We start from the raw sequence: 25,438 nt of genomic DNA on the forward strand, positions 1-25,438 counted from the left end.
TATTAAGAGGAATGGTCTGCACCCTTTAGCGGTAGCCAAGGTCTTCCTTACATAGGTATTGAAAAGCATGGCCAGCACCTAGTGGGTACCCTGGGGCATGTTAAGACCAAACAGGGTCCCTGAATAGTAGGCAAGATCTCACTTATACCATACAATGTAGAGGGAGGCTTTTCTATTTCTTCTACCGGCAAAGAACAAGGCACACTGCTAGTTGTTTCTGTGTGAGTATCTGTGCACTGTGAAAATATGTTAACACTGGCCGCTTTTATGACTATATATATATGGATGTATGTATATATATACATATATATGCACATATATGTAATTACCAGAAGATAAAGGTTAATGCTTAAATAGAAATGCCTTTATAAGAGGCAGATCAAGCAGCCTAAGGAGAAGTACCATCAGTGTGGCTCCAAGGGGCTATGTGAGCCCAGTGCCAGTGTCCAGTGTAAGCAAGACACATGTGACAGGAAAAGAAAGAAACCTTCTCTGGGGTAGCTGCAGTGTATTGCACACGCCATTCCTCACCTCTCTGACCCCCAGGAGCCACATGTATGGTAAGGATCTATGGTCTTCCCATCCCCGAGTGTCTGCACTGATTCTGTGCACAAGCCCGTCCGCTCCAGAGCACACCGAGACTATTCACGGCTTTGTACTATCTGCAGCCAGGATCAGGCTGTGTTCGCAGCACAGCTCCAGCTTCCTTTGGGGCAGTGCTTTGATGCAGGCTGGCCTTACCTCAGAGTCCTCAAGTCCCACAGCCGAACCCCATCGCCAACAGCTGTGGTCAGGAAAAGATTATACGCCAGGGACTGCTGGGCAGCAAATGATGATCCCTGTTCAGTGGGTAAAACAAAAAGTCAACAAGAGCTTTCAAAAACATTTAACTGCCCGGTGGTGGTGGCACACGCCTGTAATCCTAGCACTCGGGAGGCAGAGGCAGGCGGATCTCTGTGAGTTTGAGGCCAGCCTGGTCTATGGTCTACAAGCTCTAAAGCCACAGAGAAACCCTGTCTCAAAAACAAAACATATATGTGTGTGTGTGTGTGTGTGTGTGTGTGTGTGTGTGTGTGTGTATGGGTATGTATACATATATAATCATTACATGACTTATTTAATTTGTTAGGGGATACATGCCACAGCATAAACTTGCAGGAGTTGGTTCTCTCTTTCTGCCATGAGGGACGTGGGGACCAAACTCACGTCATCCTCGGGCTTAGCCTCAAGTGCCCTACCTGTTTAGCCATCTCGCAGACCCCAACATGAATCTGTAAAGGCTGATAGCAGCTAACAATGCTGGAATCTAAAGGCAGAAGCCAACACAACCTTTCTTAAATGTATGGCTTTAGAGTGGGACTCTAAACCTCCATGAATAGCACAGCAACCTATGTAGATAGCAGACTGCACATTAAACAGGGCCTCTGAAGACGGCCTGATGATGTCATAGCATACTAACCTAGGTAAGTGCACTCTGTGGCCAATGATGTAACTCTCAGAACACGACCTCAGGTTAAACAACATCAGCGAGCATCATAACGAGGCAAATACACTCTAACCTTAGGAGTTCATGTCTGTTTGCTCCACACTCAATGCCACAGAACTGGAAAGCAGCAAAATTTAAAAAGACTAAGATGTCTACCCACCAGTGTTTGTGTCTCAGTAGTGACCATAATCTGGAATGGGGAGCATTCCTTAATGACACTTAGAGTTATTTTCCAGTTATCACCCTCTAAGACACCCGAGTGGGGTGCCTTGGTGATGAATCACATAAGGTCCTATGGGCCTCAGGACCCCGCATGTCACCAGGAGCAAATGCTCTGCAAGCCTCGGCGTGACATCCAAGGACTCTGATGGTCCCCCGGAGAAGAATGGCTGTGTAAAACAGCTGAACACCATCGGAGGGACCGCTTGGCTCAAATCGTTCCTTAAACACACTATAATTCATAAGAATTCCAGCCTCTTGCTATGTCAAGATCACCTGAAGTGTTACAACAGACTTGATATAAGATGGACCTAGAAGCCAATCTCATTTACAAGCAGGAAATAAAGGCTCGGTTTAATTCCAGTGATAATCCACACTCTGAGGATTAACTGCCAGACAGCTACACACTTCTTCAGCTCTTCGTCCTTTTAGCAAACAAACTATCCAGTCCCCATCTATAGTCAAGAAATCTGATACTTGGTGGCCTATTCACTGCCTCGCAGCTGGGAAACTATCCAGTCCCCATCTATAGTCAAGAAATCTGATACTTGGTGGCCTATTCACTGCCTCGCAGCTGTGAAACTCAAGCTGGTTGAACCCTGAGTTATCTGGCAGAAGAGTCTCAACTGGCGGATTGCCCAGGACAGGGACAGTAGACTATGGTTGGTGGACAGGCTGGTGGAACCGGTCAGCAGACTGTAGCTCTACGGGCAAAGCTGGTGCTGGCCCAGGCAGGCAGCAGACTCCTGATGCAGTCAGTGTGTCCTCAGACAATGCATAAGACCTGAAGACAACACTGCCTTCCAAGCACACTCAGACAGAAGCAGGCTCTCTAAAATAAAATAGCATTGTGTCTGCATCAACATAAAGTAGTTCTGAGATTTGCTATTCCACTCCATTTTACAAGGCGGGTCTGCAAAGCATCAAGGGTACAAAGAAACAGGGCCTAGCTTGTTCTCTTCCTGGGTGGTAGCCCAAGACATTCCTTTCTCTTAGGAGTCTTCCCATGAAATGTGTCCACCAGAGGCTTTAAGCTCTACTGCACGGCCTCTGTCCACGTGTGCCTGCACCGGGCCTTGTGGACTGACCAGAGGCTTTAAGCTCTACTGCACGGCCTCTGTCCACGTGTGCCTGCACTGGGCCTTGTGGGCTGACCATCTTTTGAGAGTCGCTGTGCTGTTCTCTTAGATGGGAGGTGTTACGTTAGAAAAGATGGTTCTGCTTTGGGGTTTTTGTTGTAATTGGGGAAATACCTCGTTTAAATTCCCGAAAGTAAACATCTGAGGGGATGTGATGGAATGTGAGGAAGGGCACGAGGCCGCAGAGGCTCGCAGTGAGTTTGGTGGCTTGTACTCTGACATTTTTGTACACTGATGCAGAGGACGTCAGAGCGGCCAGACTCACCACAGCCGTGTGGATGCTGTGGTTTGTGCTGGCCTTCCAGTTCAAGCACAGGAGCACTTAGGTCATACTTGACCCAAACATCAGATGTCAGTAAGAATGAAGTAGGCCAGAAGCTTAGGAGCCAATGTGGCCACTCCGGTCAGTGCCAGCGAGGCTTCTTTTGAGTGTTCCTATGCACCACCTAGAGCAGGGCTGTGAGAGAGGCCTCCAGTGGTTAAGCTGGACAAGCAGGGTTGGATTCACTGTTCTTCTGTATTAACACGAATGCGTCTGAACTGGGTTGGTGGCCAGTCTTTTCTATTGCTATGTATTATTAAATGATTAAATGCTAAATATCTATTAACTATTATTAAATCAAATGATTTATTTTTAGATTGAAAAGATTGAGTCTTAGGGTCTATTACTATCTTTAAAATAACACCAGATCTTTCTTCTTTATTTAAAAAAACCTTCGCAGGTGTTCTAGTTTCTTCATGTGGCTATGGATAAAACACTGGCAATGGCAGCTTAGAGGAAGGAGAGATTGATTTGTCAGCTCAGGAACTCCTGTGTGAACCTGAAGGCAAACCTGCTTGTTATTACACAGTCTTACCTTTGACCAGGGAACTCACTCACTCAGCCCAGAACGGATTGCAGTCTCATGCTTAGACAGCTTTCTTATATACCCAGGAGCACAAGCCCAGTGAACGGTACGATCCGTAGCGAGCTGGGCTCTCTTTGCCAATTAACAATCAAAACACCTCCCACAGACATGTCACCATCTGCCTGGGCCAGCGCTGGCTTTGCCTGTCAAGCATACAGTCTGCTGACAGTGCTGACCTGTGCACCACCCACATCCGCTGTCCTGTCCCTACCTGTGCACCACCCACATCCGCTGTCCCTACCTGTGCACCACCCACATCCGCTGTCCCCATCTGTGAGAACACAGTCCGCTGTCCCTACCTGTGCACCACCCACATCCGCTGTCCCTACCTGTGCACCACCCACATCCGCTGTCCCCATCTGTGAGAACACAGTCCGCTGTCCCTACCTGTGCACCACCCACATCCGCTGTCCCTACCTGTGCACCACCCACATCCGCTGTCCCTACCTGTGCACCACCCACATCCGCTGTCCTTACCTGTGCACCACCCACATCCGCTGTCCTTACCTGTGCACCACCCACATCCGCTGTCCCTACCTGTGCACCACCCACATCCGCTGTCCCTATCTGTGAGCACACAGTCGGCTGTCCCCATCTGTGAGCGCACAGTCCGCTGTCCCTACCTGTGAGCACACGTTCCGCTGTCCCTGCTAACTTCTGCACCATCCACAGTCTGTTGTCCCTATCTCAGCCCCGTTACAAGAATAATGACAGACTTGTGATCAGAGGCTGCATCTTCAGGAGAGGCTGCACAAAATGCTTAGCTGCTAAAGGGAGAATAAGAACCAGAAAACCAGGTACACCCAGACGGAGTGTGTCCTGGGGGACTTGAGGAAGGGTCTACTCAGTTCCTGCTGCACTGGACCCTCTTACCTTGGGGTAGGGTAGAAAAGGGTGGGCTTGTGACACTACCAAGGGAAGAAAGCCAGGCCAGTTAGCATATTCGGAGAATCAAAATGATCCTAATTCTATTCATGGATATGAAACACTGGGTTCTACTGTTGTTGGGGGAATGAGCTGTTTCTGCCAGGGTGGAAAGGACTCGACTTTGTGGGACAGCGGGGAAGCAGAAGTAGGATTCCTCACATCACAGCCTGTTCACAGGTTAGAAATTAGCAGGGTGGGATCTTGCTCTGAGGTCACCACTCCCTTTACTCCACTTCTTAATCAGCTTATCTTCTTGAACACAGGACTTAGCTCCATCCCACTTCCTGGTGCCTCTTTTCTCCTCAAATTGTTCATTTTGTGTTTTTCCTTGCTAAGCTTGCTCCTTCTCATTATAAATCTTATAACTATGAGTGTTAATAACCACACAATAGAATCTATGCTAGGCTGTTTTGAGATTTCCTCTGCCAACGGAATTAACCCAAATCTCTTCACTTTAGCGTCAGGCAGAATCTTTGGTCAAGGGCAAAAAACAGCCACATTCTTCACGAAACTCTCACAAAAATGATCTCTCTGCCACGTATTATTCTTCTCCTGAAATCTCTTGAGCCAGGCCCTCGCAGCTCATCAAATCACACTCGGCACCACTGTCTTCCATGCTCCTACTAGCTTGGCTCACTAAGCACGCCTTTAATCCCAGCACTTAGAAGGCAGAGGCAGGTGGATCTCTGTGAGTTCAAGGCCAGCCTGGTCTATAGAGTGAGTTCCAGGAAAGCCACAGAGAAACCCTGCCAAATAAATAAATAAATTTAAAAATAAACAAAAAAAATAGGAGTCAGGGAAATAGCTCAGAGGGTAAAGTTTGCCTTGCAAGCCTGACTATCTGAGTTCAGCTCTCTAGAGCCTGTGAACTGGCTGTGGTCACAGCTGCCTATAATCTCAGCATGCCTACAGGAAAATGGGCATCAGAGCTCCTGGAAGCTTGCAGGCCAGGGACAAACAACAGAGAGACCCTGCAATGAGTAAGGTTCAAGGCAAGAACTGCCACTCAAAGTCTCCCTCTGACCTTATGTGTGTCATGGTACACACTCACACACAAACACATACGTATATATCACACACATACACACATCTTTTTAAAGTCAGCTTTTCTTACAAGTCTTAGATGGCCTTTAGGTGATGAGTCACTTTGGGACTGCTCTGGTTGGTTGTTTTCATTGTTGTTTTGTTTTGTTTCATCAAATTTGGCACAAACTAGAATTACCTGAGAAGAGGAACCTCAATTAAAAAATACCTCCATCAGATTGTCTGTGCGACGTTTTCTTGATTATCAATTAATGTGGGAGGGCCCAGTCACATGGGTGGTGCCACCCCTCGTCAGGGGTTGTCTGAGTTGTATAAGAAAGTAAGCTGAGGGCTGGAGAGATGGCTCAGAGGTTAAACACACTGGCTGCTCTTCCAAAAGTCCTGAGTTCAATTCCCAGCAACCACATGGTGGCTCACAACCATCTGTAATGAGATCTGGTGCCCTGTTCTGACCTGCAGACATCCATGCAGACTGAATGCTGTATACATAATAAATAAATAAATCTTTAAAAAAAAAGAGAGAGAGAAGAGAAGAGAAAGTAAGCAGAGCAAGGGGAATCAAGCCAGTACGCAGCACTCCTCCATGGCTTATGCATCAGTTTCTGCCTCCCAGTTCCTCTCTTGAGCTCCTGCCCTGGCTCCCCTCCAGGATGTGACTACAAACTGCAAGCTGAAATAAATGCTTTTCTCTCCAAGTTGCTTTTGGTCAGGATATTTTATGACAGCAATAGAAACCTATCTAAGAGAGGACTTGGTCCGTTAGACTATCAATTAGCTCTGCCTTTCAACACATCTGAGGACAGCTTTAAAACCCACAATATCTCAAAGAGGATAACTGTATCCAACAGTGCAAGGAGGATCTGTGGTGCAGAGACCACCACAGCCTGCAACGGACGTGACAGCCACTCATCCTCACCATCACACACACACCCAGACCTGACACACCCAGACCTAACCCAGCTTCAATGAGAATGCATGCCAGTCACAGATACTTACATGGATCCACAAGTAATCAAAGACAAAGAACAAACAGTCCATGTATGGGCTAGAGATGTGGGCCACGCACTGGTCTTGGAGAGGACCTGAGTGACTCCAATCACCCACGCTGGATAGCCTACAAGCCCCTCCAACTCCAGCTTCAGGACAATCTAACATCTCCACATCCAAGAACACGGGAGCACACACACACACACACACACACACACACACACACACGCATACACACATAATTTAAAAATACTATAAAATAAATAAATCTTTAAGAAATCTGTAGCAAAGGAAGAAAGTATAATTTGATGATTAGAAAAAGCAAATACTGGACCTGGCAGTAGTTATAAATTTGTATCATAATATATGTGTAACTCTTAAATACATTAAGCTTAGAATAAAAATTCTAATAGTCCTACTATCTACAAACTTACTTTATTCTGACAAATTTGATGGGCAGGCCGAGAATGGACTTCGGCTATCACTGCAGCACTGCGGCCAACATTGAGGTCAAAAACTTCCACAGCCCGGTCCCGGCCAGCTGTGAGTACGATGTCTGCAGGGTTTCAGTCAAGGGATCATCTCGGCAATCTCACCTATGGGCACACAGTTCTAACCCACTTCAGGGAAAAAAAAAAGGAAAGGAAAGGAAAAGAAAAGAAGGGACCTCACACCGTTCAGAAATGGATAATTAGTAAGGAATTTCTGAAGGTCCAGAGAAAATAGTCAGAGCAACTCTACCAGTTAGAGCTCCCAGTGAGGGCGACAGCTCACGGCACAAGACACCGTGGGGACATACACCAGCAACTGCCATCCATAGTGTGAGGGGAAGATGAAGACACAGACACAGCCCTCCGTGTGGCTAGTCACCAACACGAGTTGTGAACTCACACCACGCCCTGTCAAAAGCCATCTGCTGCGTTTTGCCAGCCCAGTGCCTGTAATCCTAGCATGTCCACAGCAGGGGACAGTGTACAAGGACATCCACAGCAGGGGACAGTGTACAAGGACGTCCACAGCAGGGGACAGTGTACAAGGACGTCCACAGCAGGGGACAGTGTACAAGGACATCCACAGCAGGGGACAGTGTACAAGGACGTCCACAGCAGGGGACAGTGTACAAGGACGTCCACAGCAGGGGACAGTGTACAAGGACGTCCACAGCAGGGGACAGTGTACAAGGACGTCCACAGCAGGGGACAGTGTACAAGGACGTCCACAGCAGGGGACAGTGTACAAGGACGTCCACAGCAGGTGACAGGATATAAGGACGTCCACAGCAGGGGACAGTGTACAAGGACGTCCACAGCAGGTGACAGGATATAAGGACGTCCACAGCAGGTGACAGTGTACAAGGACGTCCACAGCAGGGGACAGTGTACAAGGACGTCCACAGCAGGTGACAGGGTACAAGGACGTCCACAGCACGTGGGTCAGTTTACTACGAAAATGCACTAGGTGACTATGTATTACTTACCGTGCTGTGTCATAACCCAGACTATCTTTCCTTGGAGGTGCCTCCTATTAATAAGATAAGGTTACTTCACCTACAATTGTTGCACAAGATTCCACACTCCACAAGGAGAACCATCTGTCTGTCCGTTTTGCCTAGCAGAATGCCTGAGGCTTTTCAAATGCCCAAAAAGGGTTTTGCCAGAAAGCAATGCTTAGTGCAAGGCACAGCCACTGGGTAGGAGGAAGGATACGGGAATAAAAGTCATTCACTGCAGACAGAGTGGTCACGTCTGCCCCACTGGTTAACGGGAGCCTGAAAACAGGTTTATACCTGCTTTTGGGTTTATACCTGGAAGAAAGGGGGGAGGAGATTACCAGTGTTTTTACTTCTGACTACAACTAAACATTCTACATTCAAAAGGATAAAAATGAAAATAAAGCATTTTTATTGCTTAGTCATATGTTTTAATACTGAGGGAATGAGTGAATAAGACACACCAATATTCCTTTGGGAAATTTATTCAATTTTCTATCAGAAATTCTGGGTGGTTTTTTTCTCTAGAATGCCTCATGAAAATAACAGTATATTATACAGCCCAAAATAACTCATTCCTAACTGTGAGAAAGCAAGTTTGTCTCTTAATTCTAAAATAATTACATATTCCCTTATAAGTGCTCACCCAGTTACACAGTGTTGATATCTTATCCTAAATGTTAGTCCTCACTCCCTTCAGAAGGGTCACATGAGCATCGGGTGTTGCTTTAATAGACACACGATCTTAACCATGGAAATAATTTCCTCAGGAAAATAACTGGTAGGCCAGACCAGCAAGGATTCTCAGCCCAGCCCGAGCACAGTTTGGCAAGGACAAGACAAAGAGAATGTCAACAGGGTCAGACCGGTGGCACACAGGAGCTAGGCCAGGCCGGGCAGACGCTGCACTGTCCGGGATGAGGAACACACTTGTGTTATCCAACCGTGGTGGGGGGAGCTGCCTGGATGAGCACTGAATTCGAGCTGAGAAACTCCAGAGCAGGCCTCAGAGCAACAGACTCCAGGAGCAGGCCCAGGCCTGAAGGGACACGAAAGAGGTGACCATACAGAAGCGGAGTGCCGTCAAGTCTCGAGGGAGGCTGGAGAATTAAATGTTTCAGTACATTTATTTATGTGACATTCAGTCACATGGATGCCATAATGAAGCACTGCTTCAGTTACACAGGAGGGTGGCTGAGGAAGAAGTCACTTTGTCTGGGAAAACGTGTTAAAACTAGGAAACATAGGGTGAGGGAAGGCTCTCCTGAAAGGTGGCCAGGCAGAGGTGCACAGAACAAAAGAGAACCCAAAAGAAGGCCACACAGATAACCCAGTCTTTGTCCTCAATCAGCTTCCAGAAGTAAAAGCATGTCCGTTAGAAGCCCTGGCCCCTACTCTTCACTGCCACCATCTGTATTTTGGATTAGTTATTTCTAAGCCTATGTCTGCCCATTCAGGCAAATACTGTCAAGAAAAAAAAACAGAAAAGGAAAAGTCCATTCACACCATAAGAAAAATTTGGGTTAGACTAGAAGCCATAGTGGTGATCACAGAAAATATAAGCATTGGTGACTTCAAAGATGTCTGGCACAGAGCAGTTCACCAATGACGGACGTCCTTGTTGGGACCCACATCACCCTACTTTAGCTTCTGGTGTTCCTGACAGGAGCTGCCAATCACAGCAGGCAGTACTTTCTGTTTGGGGATGGTATGAGTTGGAGTGGAACGGGGTGAGGCAAGGTGGAATAGGATGGGATGGGTAGGATAGAATGGGGTGGTGTAGGATGGGGTAGGGTGAGATAAGATGGGATGGGGTGAGATAGGATGGGATGGGGTGAGATAGGATGGGATAAGGTGGGAGAGGATGGGATGGGGTGAGATAGGATGGGATAAGGTGAGAGAGGATGGGGTGGGGTGAGATAGGATGGGATAAGGTGAGAGAGGATGGGGTGGGTGAGATAGGATGGGGTGGGGTGAGATAGGATGTGATGGGGTGAGAGAGGATGGGGTGGGGTGAGATAGGATGGGGTAAGGTGAGAGAGGATGGGATAAGGTGAGAGAGGATGGGATGGGGTGAGATAGGATGTGGTGAGATAGGATGTGGTGAGATAGGATGGGGTGAGATAGGATGGGGTGAGATAGGATGGGATAAGGTGAGATAGGATGGGATAAGGTGAGAGAGGATGGGATAAGGTGAGAGAGGATGGGATGGGGTGAGATAGGATGTGGTGAGAGAAGATGGGATGGGGTGAGATAGGATGGGGTGAGATAGGATGGGGTGAGATAGGATGGGATAAGGTGAGATAGGATGGGGTGGGGTGAGAGAGGATAGGATGGGGTGAGATAGGATGTGGTGAGAGAAGATGGGGTGGGGTGAGATAGGATGGGGTGATATAGGATAGGATGGGGTGAGAGAGGATGGGATGGGGTGAGACAGGATGGGATGGGGTGAGACAGGATGGGGTCGTGTCGGGTAGATTGGGATGGAGGGATGGGATCAGATGGGGAAGGACGGTATAGGATGAGGTTTGATAAATGAGATGGGGTAGGATGGGATTGAGTAGGTACGATGGGATAGAGGGATGGGATCCAATGCAATGGGATCAGATGGTATGGATGATATAGGGTGGGCTTGAGAGATGGGTTGGGGTTAGATGGGATGGTATGGGAAGAATAGTATAGGAAGATGGGATATGGTGGATGAGAAGGGAAATGTGCTCGGTGGGCTGGGGTGAGTGGGATGAAAGGAGGGGGTTGGGTTAGTTTCCACACTGGACCAGAATAATGAAAGATGGGTCTAACACTGCATGGTCAGCCCACCACACGAGCTCTAGGTACAGCAGACGAACAGGAGCTCCTCACTCTGACTTGCGTCATTTATACCTGCCGTGATGAGATGGTGTGTCCTGCCTATAATGACAAAGATGTTATGAAAAATTGCAGTAGCTGACATCCAAGAAATTGTATGGATTCTAACAGGCATCTGCATTGTTGCCTGTGCTCCTATCAAGTCCCCTGATTAGGGAAGCCAAATATGTTGTGTAAGGTGATAAATATAGAAGGAAAACAAAATGCCTCTTTTTATGTAAGTGATGAATATTCTGCCAGACATTTTAGTATAAACCCATATTTATGAAAAAATAATTTACTTTAAATATCAAAAAATTCTCATTATTATTAGATATTCCTCTAAGTAATATATGAATGTTTGTATTGAATTACAGAATATGAGTATCACTGTTCAACTATGCATTAAGTTTCCCAGCATTTCTACGTTACACACACTCCTTGCATCCATCTTTCCATTCATCCACAGTTATTTTCTTAAGATAATTAAAGAACAGGGGCTACAGAGGCAGAGGCAGAGGCAGAGACGTCCTCAGAGCGCCACCTAAGACGAACCAGTGCCTGCTCCTGTGGAGAGGCAAAGTGATGGCTGGGAGCAAAGATGAGCGGACCAAAGGTTCAGGCAAAGCGGGATAGGGATGCGATGTGAGACCACAGAAACAACCGAGGAGCGAGTAACTGGAACTTCCGCCTTCCTTCTTTTATAAAATGTTAAGGTGTGTGTCTCTAGGAATGAAGAGGTAGGGCGGGATCAGAAGGGCTAGAAGCAGGGAGGAGGCCACCTACCTCCGCATGTCATCCCTGCAGAGGTCAATGTGGTACTTTAGGAGCCAAAGTTCAGGGCCAGAAGACAGCAGCATGAAAGCATCCATGTAGTAGAACTGTGCGGACGTTATTGGCTTGGAGAAAGACCCTGGACCCTGTGAAGCAGACATCTGTGAGCACTGGGGTACACTGTAGCGGTCTCCCCGAATCCCTCCTCGCACTCCTGTCCTCACCCTGAACACACGTCTCGTCACAGCAGCTCAGAAAATGGGAGAACGGGGGTAAACGAAACATGGGGTATCCAGGATGAAATTGAGAACATGATTTGGAACATGGTTCTAGGTGTCTACTACCAACTTTGTGTCTCATGGACAGTCAGGCCCAGCTCTGGTAGAGCCCACCCCTACCTCTGGGGCTGCTGAGAACTCCCTAAAGGGTGCTGACTCTGAACAGCCCCTCTGCCCTTCTGACCTCCCCAGAGGAGTGACTTGTGAGGTGATGAATCTGACTATGGCAGCTGACAGTGCACTCAATGCCTAGCAGATCATACAGCACCACAACTTAGCATCCAGACTTGCAGAGCATTGGGTCATAAGGCCAACTGAGCATGTGCAGCCCAGCATGACCAGGGAACACTGCATCCTTGGGTTGGTAGTGCTAGAAAAGGTCAAGCTTCAAAGCACAGTTTCTATCACTTTCACCTACTGTTAGGTTTAAACACTATAGTTAAACACCAGTTTAAACACTATAGTCAAATACCAGTTTAAACACTATAGTTAAACACCAGTTTAAATACTATAATCAAAAAGTCAGCCCCTCTGACTTTTCTAAATGCTCACCACTCCTGGGTTAGGCCCTGATTCGTGAGCAGAAGCAGCATTTCCCAGCACCCCTCTCCTCTCTCCGTCACAGTAGTGAGATTTTCATGCTGTCTCTCTTTCCCCATGCTAGTTCCAAATAACCTTACATAGTTCATTTCAGCAAGTCCTCTTGTCCATCATTATTGCCTCTGTGATATGATGGTGAACTAACATAAAACCATCCATGTTTTACTATGGGTATTGCTGGCATTTTCATACCATTACCAATGCAAATATATATATGAAATGTATTTGTCAATGTACATATACACACCAAGAGTGTGTTCCCATGTGTTATGTACGCATGCATTTCATATGTGGATGAGTATAAGAAACTGTCCCACCATCGTGTTTCTCTGGTAGTGAAACAGCTCCTCATTCTACCTATTGCTGCTGTTTCCTACAGGGAGGCAGACGGCTGTGACTGTCCACGGCTTGGGACATCACTACCCGCCATGACATATGTGCTCATGGATACATTACCAAAAGCAGCATGAGTTCTCTCCTATGAACTGACCACACCCTCAGTGTCCGGTCCCGGCCTGTAGACAGCAGCCATCTCTTGTCATGGCTCCAGCAGATGGTGCTCACAGCTCCATCGTGACCTAAGTATTCAGGATAAAGGGAGAACAAGGAGAATGCCTGCCTGCACCACAACAGGCCACAACTCCCTCTTCTCGAGGAGAAAGGGATGCAGTTTCTCGCTGTGAGGCAGGTGGACCAGGCCCAGTGTCAGATGACCTTGCACTAAAGGCCTATTGATGGGGCTTGTAGAGAAGGCCTTTCTAAAATTTCATGTTTCTTAAAGATGAAGTTCTGACTTTGTGTGTCCAGGCACATGCCTTTAATCCCAGCACTTGGGAGGCAGAGGCAGGCGGATCTCTGTGAGTTTGAGCCCCCACACACAAAAAAAGAGAGAGCCTTTTCTTTTGGTTTCAAAGGGAGAAAATAGAAGACTTCACTGAAGATTGGAGATACTCTCATCATTTGGTCTGGCCAATGGCTGCTTTGGCTGCTGGTTTACACAGGCGCTAGCACACCTGTGGACAGCACCTGTAGGGAACCCATGGGTGCTAGCACACCTGTGGACAGCACCTCCTAGGGAACCCACAGGCACTAGCACACCTATGAACAGCACCTGCTAGGGAACCTGTAGGAATCCATGGGTGCTAGCACACCTGTGGACAGCACCTGTAGGGAACCCATGGGTGCTAGCACACCTGTGGACAGCACCTGTAGGGAACCCACGGGTGCTAGCACACCTATGAACAGCACCTGCTAGGGAACCTGTAGGAACCCATGGGTGCTAGCACACCTGTGGACAGCACCTGTAGGGCACCCACAGGCACTAACACATCTGTGGACAGCACCTGCTAGGGAACCCACAGGCACTAACACACCTGTGGACAGCACCTCCTAGGGAACCCACAGGCGCTAGCACACCTATGAACAGCACCTGCTAGGGAACCTGTAGGAATCCATGGGTGCTAGCACACCTGTGGACAGCACCTGCTAGGGAACCCACAGACGCTAGCACACCTGTGGACAGCACCTGCTAGGGAACCCACAGGTGCTAGCACACCTGTGGACAGCACTTGCTAGGGAACCCATGGGTGCTAGCACACCTGTGGACAGCACCTGCTAGGGAACCTGTAGGAATCCATGGGTGCTAGCACACCTGTGGACAGCACCTGCTAGGGAACCCACAGGCACTAGCACACCTGTGGACAGCACCTGCTAGGGAACCCACAGGCAGATGGAACTGCCCTTCAGTCCCCATAATCTTTCAGTGATGCAGTCCCTACTCCAGTCTTTTTCTGACAAGAAACATGTTGCCTCCTAACCCCATCTTTGCCTTCCTCGTCTCTATGAGGCAAACTTGAAACCACGGCTGCCTGAGTGTTCTGAGAAACCTAAGAGCTCACCATGAGCTCTTCCCTGGGAGAAGCAGTGGAAACGGGCAGATGGGGAGCTGGAGGCTGCAGTGTCAGGCCTGCACCAGGGGATCAGTACCCCAAGACTTGCTGAACCATCACATTTCACCCCAGAGCGCTGTGTTTGGAAAACTGCAGAGTAAGGAACCGCAACGCTGACAAGAATCTAGCTAACAGGACCCTACTCGGGCTCGTCTCAGCACAAGAACTGCCCACTGCAATTCAAAAGGCAGTCAGTAAATCAGTATCACCGGAGCACGCTAGCCAGAAAACCACCAAAGTAAAAATGGAAAGCCAGAAGAAAATCGTAAGCTCTGAAACGGCTTCCAAGCAGCAAAAAGTTACCGTGCAGAAAAGTTATGTCAAATGGCTTTGCTGCCCTCTTGTGTCGAGTTCTGGCATTTTTCACAAAAGTGCAAAGGAGCACTTTTTTTTTTTTTTTTTACATTCTCAGTCTTTTCTTTTATTGAGAAAAAAAATTTCTGCCTCCTCCCAGCCTCCCACTCCTCTCCCCATCCTCCTACTCCTCTCTCCCTCCCCCCACTCCTCTCCCCCTCCCTCTCCAGTCCATAGAGCAGTCAGGGTTCCCTGCCCTGTGGAAAGTCCAAAGTCCTCCCCCCTCCGTCCTGGTCTAGGAAGGTGAACATCCAAACTGGCTAGGCTCCCACAAAGCCAGAACATGAAGTAGGATCAAAACCCAGTGCCATAGTCCTTGGCTTCTCAGCAGCCCTCATTGTCCGCCATGTTCAGAGAGTCCGGTTACTGATGAATATTTTGCATAACACCATAGAACCTTCATCTGGCGATGGATGAAGATAGAGACAGAGACCCACACTGGAGCACTGGACTGAGCTCCCAAAGTCCCAATGAGGAACAGAAGGAGGGAGAAGATGAGCAAGGAAGTCAGGACCAAGAGGGGTGCACCCACCAACGGAGACAGTGGGGCTGATCTATTGGGAGCTCACCAAGGCCAGCTGGACTGTGACTGAAAAAGCAGGGGATAAAGGAGCACTTTTTTTGTGTGTTCACGGGAGCACAAAGTGGGCACTATGGAAGGTTCTCAAAAATCTAGGATTGAACCTACCACATGCTATCTAGCTACAGCATTCTATACCCAAAGGACTCTGTATCCTACTACAGATATACTTCCTCATCCATGTTCTCCAGTATTTATTCAATAGCCTGGACATCTATGTATATTGCAGTATGATTACACAATAAAATATTATCCGGCTGTTAATAAAAAAGAGACTAAGACGTCCTCAGATAAATGGATGAAGCTGGAAGCAATCATCCTGAGTGAGGTAACCCAGATCCCGAAACACAATGTGTCATGTTTTCTCTGATTCTTTAGATGTATGTGTGTCATCTGGAATGTCTACAGAGGCCAGGAAATTAGAATTACATGGAAGCCTACTACTGTAGAAGCTTCTTAAAATATATACTTACACAAATAAGAAGACTGTAAATGGAGGGGACAAGCCCTTACCACAGGCCAACAAATGAAAGACCCAATGTCCAGAATGGTTACCACTTGAGGAGCTGGTGACCACTGGGGTCCCACAGACCCTCAGACATTCCAGGCCATTGCCAGTGTTCTTAGTTACCATCCAGAAATTGATGGTAAGACCCTACTGAAAAGACACCACCTACTTAAGTCACATAATGTAAAGAAACCGATTGGGAAAAACATCTGGAAGTTTCTTCCAGGATGGCTAGTTTTCACAGTCCTGTGAGGTGCTATGTATGCTAGCAAAGGAGAAATAACCATAAATCTTATCTGGCCGTAAACCCTGAAATTCACAATCATGGTGGGCCTGACAGGACATGCCCACTGGTACAACAGGGCACGGATGTCATGGGGATAAACTAACTGCTTTCTGGTTGCATTTAAGGCCCATCCATCAATTGAAAGCCAAACCTGGGGACCAATACCAGGCCTAAGAATCTGTGGCTAGACAGGTCACCGGTCCTGGGGGAGAACATAATATCATTGTTCTGATAAATGGCCATAGTGTTACATTGACTCCTAGTGACCTTTTTTTATATCCTTAATTAGTGCACCTCTCAACCTTCACCAGATTCACTTCTTTCTTCAAGAGGTGGTGATTGCCACCCACAACTGGAAAGGGTGCAGAGACCTGTAGGGATAAGTCCCGCCCCTTAGGGGGCGTGTTCGCCTTGGGCTAATGTCTGCCTATAAATTTGGCAAGCAGGCTCTAAGCTGTCTCTTCTGCTTTCCTGGTCTCCGCAGGAACGGTGGTTCTGTAAGTCTATTTCTACATTAAAACTATATATATTGTTACAATCTGTCTGCATTCGTTTACGCCGCTACATTTTGGCGTCCAACGTCGGGCTATTTTGCCCCCGACTCAAGCGGGTAGCCCGCTACCTAACACAGCACCCTCCCGGGTGCTGTTTTTCAGTTCGTGACTCCGGCCCCAGTGCCGAGTCCGAGACATACTCGGCCACACAGGCCCATTCTGCCTGCCTTGGCTAAGTTTTGCAGCAGAACCCCACTGCCTGAATTAGCAGAAGCTCAAGTAGCTGCGGCTTTGCAACAAAAGCTGCCACAGCGTCAGATTTGGTCTGAGTGACTTGGCCGGGCAGTGGTGGCGCACGCTTTTGATACCAGCACTTGGGAGGCAAGGGCAGGCGGATCTCTGATCTCTGTGAGTTTGAGGCCTGCCAGGCCGTGGTGGTGCACGCCTTTAATCCCAGCATTTGGGAGGCAGAGACAGGCGGATCTCTTTGAGTTCGAGGCCAGCCTGGTCTACAAGAGCTAGTTCTAGGACAGGCTCCAAAAACACAGAGACCACCACTGACAGGAACCGATCATTGCAGGTAAAAAATTTTTCTTTTATAAATAAAATGTCTGAACACATTACTGTTCAAGAATTTAACAGTTTTTTTAATTGTACCATGTGGGAGATTTTACAAGAGGTGTCTATCACCCCACATCTATGGATCCTTCTGGGATTCGTAGTTTTCATTGGCACCAAATGGTTTGATAATAGAAATATGATAAAGTCTTTACGAGACGAATCCAGGATTCGTAAGGCAGAGATTAAACGCTTAAAAACAATTGAGAATGATAACAATCTTCTCAAGAATCAGTTTGAAGTTCTCCAGGCTGATAACAATCTTCTCAAGAATCAGTTTGAAGTTCTCCAGGCTGATGTTAAGGAGAAATTCATTACTATGGAAGAGGGAACAGCTGATCTGGATAGTAAGGTTCAGTCCCTTTCTGTAGGAACTGAAACATTAGTGGCTGATATTAAGGAGAAATTCATTACTATGGAAGAGGGAACAGCTGATCTGGACCATAAGATTCAGTCCCTTTCTGTAGGAAATGAAACATTAACTGAGAGAATCAAAACTGCTGAATGTGACAATCGGATTTTGTCTAAAGCTTATGATAGATTGACGGAAAGATTGTCAATACAAGAAGGCACGGTTTATGCCATAAAAATTATGTCCAAAGATGAGATGTTATCTCTAACGGACAAACTTCATACTTTAGAATCCTCAATGAAGGCTTTGGAACATAATTCTGGACAAGAGATTCAGACATTGCAGAAGGCAATGGTGAATAGAATTGAAAAGATTGAGGAATTTCTAAATACTGATGAGGAAGAGCAAAGGGTAGAAAGGCAAATTTTAACTACATCTGTGGGTAAGTCTCTCCAGGACAATTTCCACAAAGCTCTACCTACAGCTCTACCTGCCTTTCCAGTAATAACAACAGAGAAGGTGATTGGTTCCAAAAACCCTAGGGTCATCAAGGAGGATACATGGGAGCCTGTCCGTATGAATGATCTCAAGGAAATAAAACAGGCTGTCATGACTTTTGGGATGCAAGCCTCTTTTGTTAAAGAGATGCTAAGATCTTGGGCCACGACAAGCAGAGCAACCCCCTCGGACTGGCTCCAGCTGAGCTCTGCGGTACTCGAGAGTGGACCGCAATTGAAATGGAAATGCTTATTCAGGCAAGAGGCTAGACTCTTAGAACAGCAGGAAAAAGCGAAGGGAATTGACATTTCCCTAGATCAAATTCTAGGTGAAGGGCTCTTTTCCGATCATCAGGAACAAGCTAATTTGGATGAAAACACACTCTCCATGTGTACTACAGCAGCCTTAAGGGCTTGGGACAGGGTACAAGACCCAGGACAGAGAATGGAATCATTTGTCAGAGTTAAACAGGGTCAGAGAGAACCCTTTAGTGACTTTTTACAAAGATTAACTAAGGCTGTACAAATAGGGATATCTGACCCAGAAGCAAGACGTATAATGATTGAGTCTTTGGCTTATGAAAATGCAAATGTGGAATGCAAAAGGATTTTGGGGCCTTTAAAGCTCAGATCAGCGCCCTTGGAAGAATGGGTCTTGCATACACTCAATGTTGATACATTTGATTATGGCACTGAAGCATGGGTAGAAGAAGCAATTTCCAATGGTAAAAGGAGACACCAGAATACCAAATGTTTTAATTGTGGCAAAATGGGTCATATGAAAAGGAATTGTAGACAACGGATTTTCAGAAATAATAATAATAATAATGCATCTTTCAGAAATAATAATAATAATAATAATGTATCTTCTAGAAATAACAGAAATAGGAGGTCTCAGCCTTCAGGTTTATGTAGAAGATGTGGAAAGGGCAGACATTGGACGAATGAATGCAGGTCTACAAGAGATAGACAAGGCAACCTGATACAGCCGGGAAACGTGAGAGGGGGGGCCTCACAGGCCCCCATGGCAAACATGGTTCAGTCATATCCAGTTTCTGCAGAGAACATGCCTCATCAGGACAATTAGGAAGCCCCATGCCTACTGTTACAAGCAATAATGATCAGAAAGATAAGTTACGTGTGTTTTGGCAAACTTCTATAAATGATCAAAGACCTAAACTGAGAGTGTGTGTAAATGGCATTTTTATTACTGGCCTGCTGGACACAGGTGCTGATGTAAGTATCATTACCCCAGAATCTTGGCATCCGTATTGGCCTCTTCAGAATGTAAATGTTCAGCTCCTGGGAATTGGAACCCTATCTCGAGTAAGGCAGAGCACGAGATGGGTTGAATGTATAGGGCCAGAGGGACAAATAGAAAAATTAAAGCCATATGTAGCCAATATCACAATGAATTTATGGGGTCGTGACCTATTACAACAATGGAATACTGAAATTAACATTCCTGCTAAATCTAGAGCCTATATTTCTGAGAATAATATTAAAAGATATTACAAACAGAGAAAACCGGCCATTCGGGCTGTACAAGAACAGGCAATTGATGTCCCTTCAGAGATACCAACAGCCTTGCCTCTAAAATGGTTGACTGAGAAACCAATATGGACAAAGCAATGGCCCTTAGCTGAGGAAAAGTTACAAGCTTTAGAACAGCTGGTACAAGAACAATTAGATGCTGGACATATAGAAGAATCTACCAGCCCTTGGAATTCTCCCGTATTTGTGGTTAAGAAAAAATCAGGTAAATGGAGAATGGTGACAGATCTCAGGGCCATCAACAAGGTTATTCAACCTATGGGCCCTCTGCAATCTGGAATTCCTTTGCCCTCTTTATTACCAAAAGGATGGCCTCTCATAGTTATTGATTTAAAGGATTGTTTTTTCACTATACCTTTGCAAAAAGAAGATAGAGAAAAATTTGCCTTCACAGTGCCTACTTATAACAATTCTCAACCTTCGAGGAGGTACCACTGGACCGTTCTCCCCCAGGGTATGTTAAATAGCCCCTCCCTGTGCCAATATTTTGTGAACCAACCATTGCAAATAATACGCAAGAAATTTCCCAAATCTATAGTATACCATTACATGGACGACATCTTGTTATCCGATTCAAACATGGATACCTTGAACAGACTGTTTGAAGAAATAAAGATACTTTTACCTAAATGGGGATTGCAAATCACTCCTGAAAAGATTCAGAAGGGAGATTCTGTTAATTATTTAGGTTATAAAATAGGTTTGCAAAAAATTAAGACACAAAAAGCACAAATTAGGAGAGATCGCCTACAGACTCTTAATGACTTTCAAAGACTGTTAGGAGACATTTCCAGTCTACGACCAGCTATTGAAATAACACCTGATTTAATAATTCATTTGAACAAAACCTTGGATGGTGATAAAGATTTAAACAGTCCCAGAGAATTAACAGCTGAAGCAGAAAAGGAACTGACAATGATTGAGGAAAAATTACAACAGGCACATGTGGACAGGGTGAATCCAGAGCTTGATTGTATTCTCGTCATACTATCATGAAAAATTTCTCCTTCAGGAATTTTAATGCAGAGAGATGATATTATTTTGCAATGGATCTTTTTACCACATAAACCAAGTAAGAAACTGAAAACTTATGTGGAAAAAGTCTCTGAGTTAATTATAAAAGGCAAGCTGAGACTTCGTCAACTAGCAGGCATAGACCCAGCAGAAATTATAGTGCCTTTCACTGCTGATGAACTAAAGAAATTATGGGAAGATAATGAACCATGGCAAAGAGCTTGTGCTAATTTTTTGGGAGACATTAATAACAACTATCCAAAAAGCAAGAGGCTTAACTTCATAAAGAGAACCTCTTGGATTCTTCCTCGAATCGTCCGTGATGCTCCAATAACTGGAGCCCGTACATTCTATACTGATGCCAATAAATCAGGGAAGGCAGGTTACAAATCAGAAGACTTGGGTAAGGTGGAACAAAGTCCGTATAATTCTGTCCAGAAGGCGGAATTATATGCCATTCTTATGGTGCTAAGGGATTTTAAAGAACCTATTAATATAGTCACTGATTCACAATATGCAGAAAGAGTTATTTTACATATTGAAACTGCTGAATTTATACCTGGTGATACTGAACTAACCTCATTGTTCCTCCAGGTTCAAGATTTGATCAGGAACAGGCTTTGCCCTATGTACATAACACACATCCGATCCCATACGGGTCTGCCAGGTCCTCTAGCACAATGTAATGCAGAAATTGATCAATTATTGATTTGTAGTGTGCTACAAGCCTCTGAATTTCATAAAAAACATCATGTTAATAGCAAAGGTTTGAAGAAAGAATTTTCAATTACATGGCAACAAGCTTAGGAGATTGTAAAGAAATGCCCTACTTGCTCTTTCTATAACCAACGCCACTGCCTGCAGGGGCTAATCCAAAGGGCACCCAAAGGAATGAAATCTGGCAGATAGATGTGTTCCACTTTGCAGAATTCGGCAAATTAAAATATGTTCATCACACCATTGACACTTATTCAGGCTTTCAGTGGGCAACTGCTTTAAGTTCAGAAAAAGCTGATTCAGTAATCACTCATTTATTAGAAGTCATGGCTATCATGGGTATACCTACACAAATAAAGACGGATAATGGTCCTGCTTATGTTTCTAGGAAAATGAAACGGTTTTTTGATTATTACAATATCAAGCATGTTACAGGTATACCACACAATCCTACAGGTCAGGCAGTCATAGAAAGATCAAATCGAACTATAAAGGATATGTTGAACAAACAGAAAGGGGTGGAAAACACCCCCAGAAATAGGTTACATAATGCTTTGTTAACCTTGAATTTTCTCAATGCTAATGAGAAGGGATCAACAGCTGCAGAAAGACATTGGATAATGGAAAAGTCTAATGAACTAAATCAACCAGTTTATTTCAAGGATGTGCTGACCTCACAATGGAAGCCAGGAGATGTGCTACGTTGGGGAAGGGGTTTTGCTCTTATCTCCACAGGTGAGGAAAAATTGTGGATACCGTCAAAATTAATAAAGGTTCGGTTTGAAGAAGAGAAGCCACTTGGAAAAGATAAATAACAATTCTTTCATAAGGATGGCGAGCATACTGATGGTAAGAAATACATATAGGTTGGAGGCAGGGTTCTTTTCTTATCTCCACAGGAAAATACTCATCTTCAAAGAAATTAAGGGACCCTGAATATTTAATTACTGAGGGATGGACACATTTTGTAAGTATTAATTTATATATATATATGTCTTATTAAACATTTCTTTATAAATATATAGAGCTGGTTTTGAAGTTGGACTCTGGCTCAGTCCCTCTCCAATTCCAAGCCTGTTAGTAAGAGAAAACCCAGAGTTTCTGGAGTTTCTGTCTCATGTCAAAAGCCATGATATGGGACAGAAAGAAATATGAGTTTAGAAAACATCTTTGCTTTTCTCCATATCTATCATACTTTTCATTGAATATATCTATCATGCCTTTCATTGAATATATATATGTATGTCTATATGATTAATGTTTAAGTTTTTCATAATGAACAATGAGTTTTTCCTGAAGTGACATTTGAAGTTTCCAGGAAGAAGATGGGGCCCCACAACAACAACTCTACCCGGTTGATATGACGTCATGATACTGATAGCGCTACTACAAGACCTGTTTTGGATACCAGCTGCACAAGACGATCCCAACTTGGTTAGCTGAAATGGTGCACATCTTGTACAACATTCTGGCCAGACCTCCACAAAATACTCAGAGACTATTTGCAATTTTAAAAGACATTGATCTTGAAATTTAACCATCATTTTACTTTCACAGGATCCCCCAGAAAGAACGTCGCCCCCATGACAGCTGGAAGTAATTCTAGAGGACGACGTCCCCTCTCCCAGTAAAATTTACCCCTGGGTTTAGGGACATCATTTAGGGGTTGGGAGGTTGGGGGAGGAATTTTATAAGCTCAGGGATCATTTTGAAAAAAAAAAGAGGGAATGATGGGATAATAGATTTATAATTGTGAGTTACTGCTTTTAAACAAATATATTGGTATAGATTCTTGTATATTGATACAAAGTTAAATTATATTGACTATTGTATGCATGCATGTTTCTATCTCTGTTTAAAACATTTTTATGTATTGACATATATTGTATTGATAAATATATATTGTATATATTTACCATATTGCAGTGTACATTTCTACCTCTGATTAAGATACTTATATAATGTTTGTGTATTGATATATATTTACCATATTGCAATGTATATTTGTACAGTGTTTATATTTGGAGGTCATTATCCTCATTTGTTACACAGTTGTTTATTGTCTTAGTCTTTAAGTTAGATAGATATTGCGAATTATATAGATAAATAGTCATCTAAGTTTGTCATTTATAATTAGACTAATCAGGTTCTTTAGATATATAGAGATTATACTCAGTATAGATAGATAATCTTCAACCTCTTCAAAGAGCTGTAGAAAATGGCCTTTAATCTAACTCAGAGTTTCGTGATAGTGAGACACAATTGCTCCTGGCAACACTGCTCTATTCCCGAGAGAATGTTGAGCACCAAAGACACTCCATCTGGAGCCTTTCTATTTGGCAGAACTGGCCTTTGGGCAAAGAAATGCCCATACCTCAACCACTGACAGAGATACAGAGCGTGCATCAATGGATAAAACAGGACTGTCATATCCTGCCAAGACAGGGTAAGATAGTTTTGAAAAGTTGCTTGCCTTAGAAAATGGTATGTCAGTTATGTTAGGCCTTAGCCAAAATTGGTTGACTCATCATTGCAAACGAGACTTTGGGTGATTGCCCAGGTAGTCAGTTGTCTCTGTCAATTGTTGCACATTTTGGATATATCTCGTTTGTTGAGTAGTGTTTATTCCCTTCTCAGATCTTTGACTGAGTTGAAGATTATAAAATTGTAGTTACTCTTTACATTATTTGGACTCCTTGAGATAGAATGTTTAACAAAGCTTTTGTTCTCAATATTGTTTGTTATATTTATTATTTGTTGTTATTGTATGTAGTTGTATTTGGTTTAGTTCTGTCTTATTTAGACAAAAAGGGGAGATGTAGGGATAAGTCCCGCCCCTTAGGGGGCGTGTTCGCCTCGGGCTAATGTCTGCCTATAAATTTGGCGAGCGTGCTCAGAGCTGTCTCTTCTGCTTTCCTGGTCTCCGCGGGAACGGTGGTTCTGTAAGTCTATTTCTACATTAAAACTATATATATTGTTACAATCTGTCTGCATTCGTTTACGCCGCTACAGAGACCCCCTCCTCCCAAGGCCCAGGAGTCCTTTCAGAGGGAACAGAAAAGCTATAGAGCAGGGTTGTATATGACACATGGAAACTGTTTCCAGGATCAGCAGGGCACTTGGCCTGTGAACTCACAGCAGTGTGAGACCATTCATAAGACCTGAGCAAGCTCAAACCAGACAAAAATCCCAAAATAAAGAGGACAGGTAGGCATGATGAGCCATTAGCAACTGGTAGTTACTGGGGAGGGAGAGTTAGTTTCCTTTATGGGTGCGGCCCTGGCAGGTCATCCAAACTCCAGTGGAAGGCCAGACATACAAAAGTTTATGAACAACACAAATTAGAATTGATGAGTTTTAAAAAACAAAAAAGGACACAAAGTTTGGTGGGTAGGGAAGGGGTGGAATCTGGGGAGTGAAGTGTGAAGTCCTTCTGTATATGTGCTGCTTTTATTGGTTAATGAATGAAGGTGTTTTGACCTATGGCAGGACAGAATATAGCCAGGCTGGAAGAGACAGAGAGAGAGAGAGAGAGAGAGAGAGAGAGAGAGAGAGAGCCCTTGTGAACGAAAGTTATAGCATTTGAATGGTTTGGGGCAGTAAAGGAAGTCCACTTTTACAGAACTATGTTTAATTTAATAAAATATTTTCATTGAAGTTATTTTGAAATTTGGTAGGATTTATAATGGATTAGTGTGGAAAGTCCTTCTGTATATGTGTTGCTTTTATTGGTTTATGAATAAAGAAGCTCCTTTTGGCAAATGGCTTAGCAGAATATAGCCAGGCTATAAGATATATATATGTTCACAAGGGCTCC

General features: G+C 44.9%; 1 protein-coding gene across 1 annotated transcript in view; it reads right to left on the bottom strand.

The window, feature by feature from the left end:
* Window positions 1-25,438, bottom strand: part of Wdr27 (WD repeat domain 27) — a 123,759-nt gene that overhangs the window by 42,597 nt on the left and 55,724 nt on the right. Inside the window, exons 19-23 of the mRNA XM_041680040.1 lie at window positions 13,155-13,276; window positions 11,833-11,966; window positions 8,417-8,514; window positions 7,145-7,266; window positions 742-839 (exon numbers count right to left, since the gene is read on the bottom strand). Of these exons, the coding sequence (XP_041535974.1) occupies window positions 742-839; window positions 7,145-7,266; window positions 8,417-8,514; window positions 11,833-11,966; window positions 13,155-13,276 (574 nt within the window). The remainder of the gene's footprint in view (window positions 1-741; window positions 840-7,144; window positions 7,267-8,416; window positions 8,515-11,832; window positions 11,967-13,154; window positions 13,277-25,438) is intronic.

Source organism: Microtus oregoni, unplaced genomic scaffold (assembly GCF_018167655.1).
Source record: "Microtus oregoni isolate MIOR12 unplaced genomic scaffold, Mior012 000033F_ref0000390, whole genome shotgun sequence".
Classification (NCBI taxonomy): domain Eukaryota; kingdom Metazoa; phylum Chordata; class Mammalia; order Rodentia; family Cricetidae; genus Microtus; species Microtus oregoni.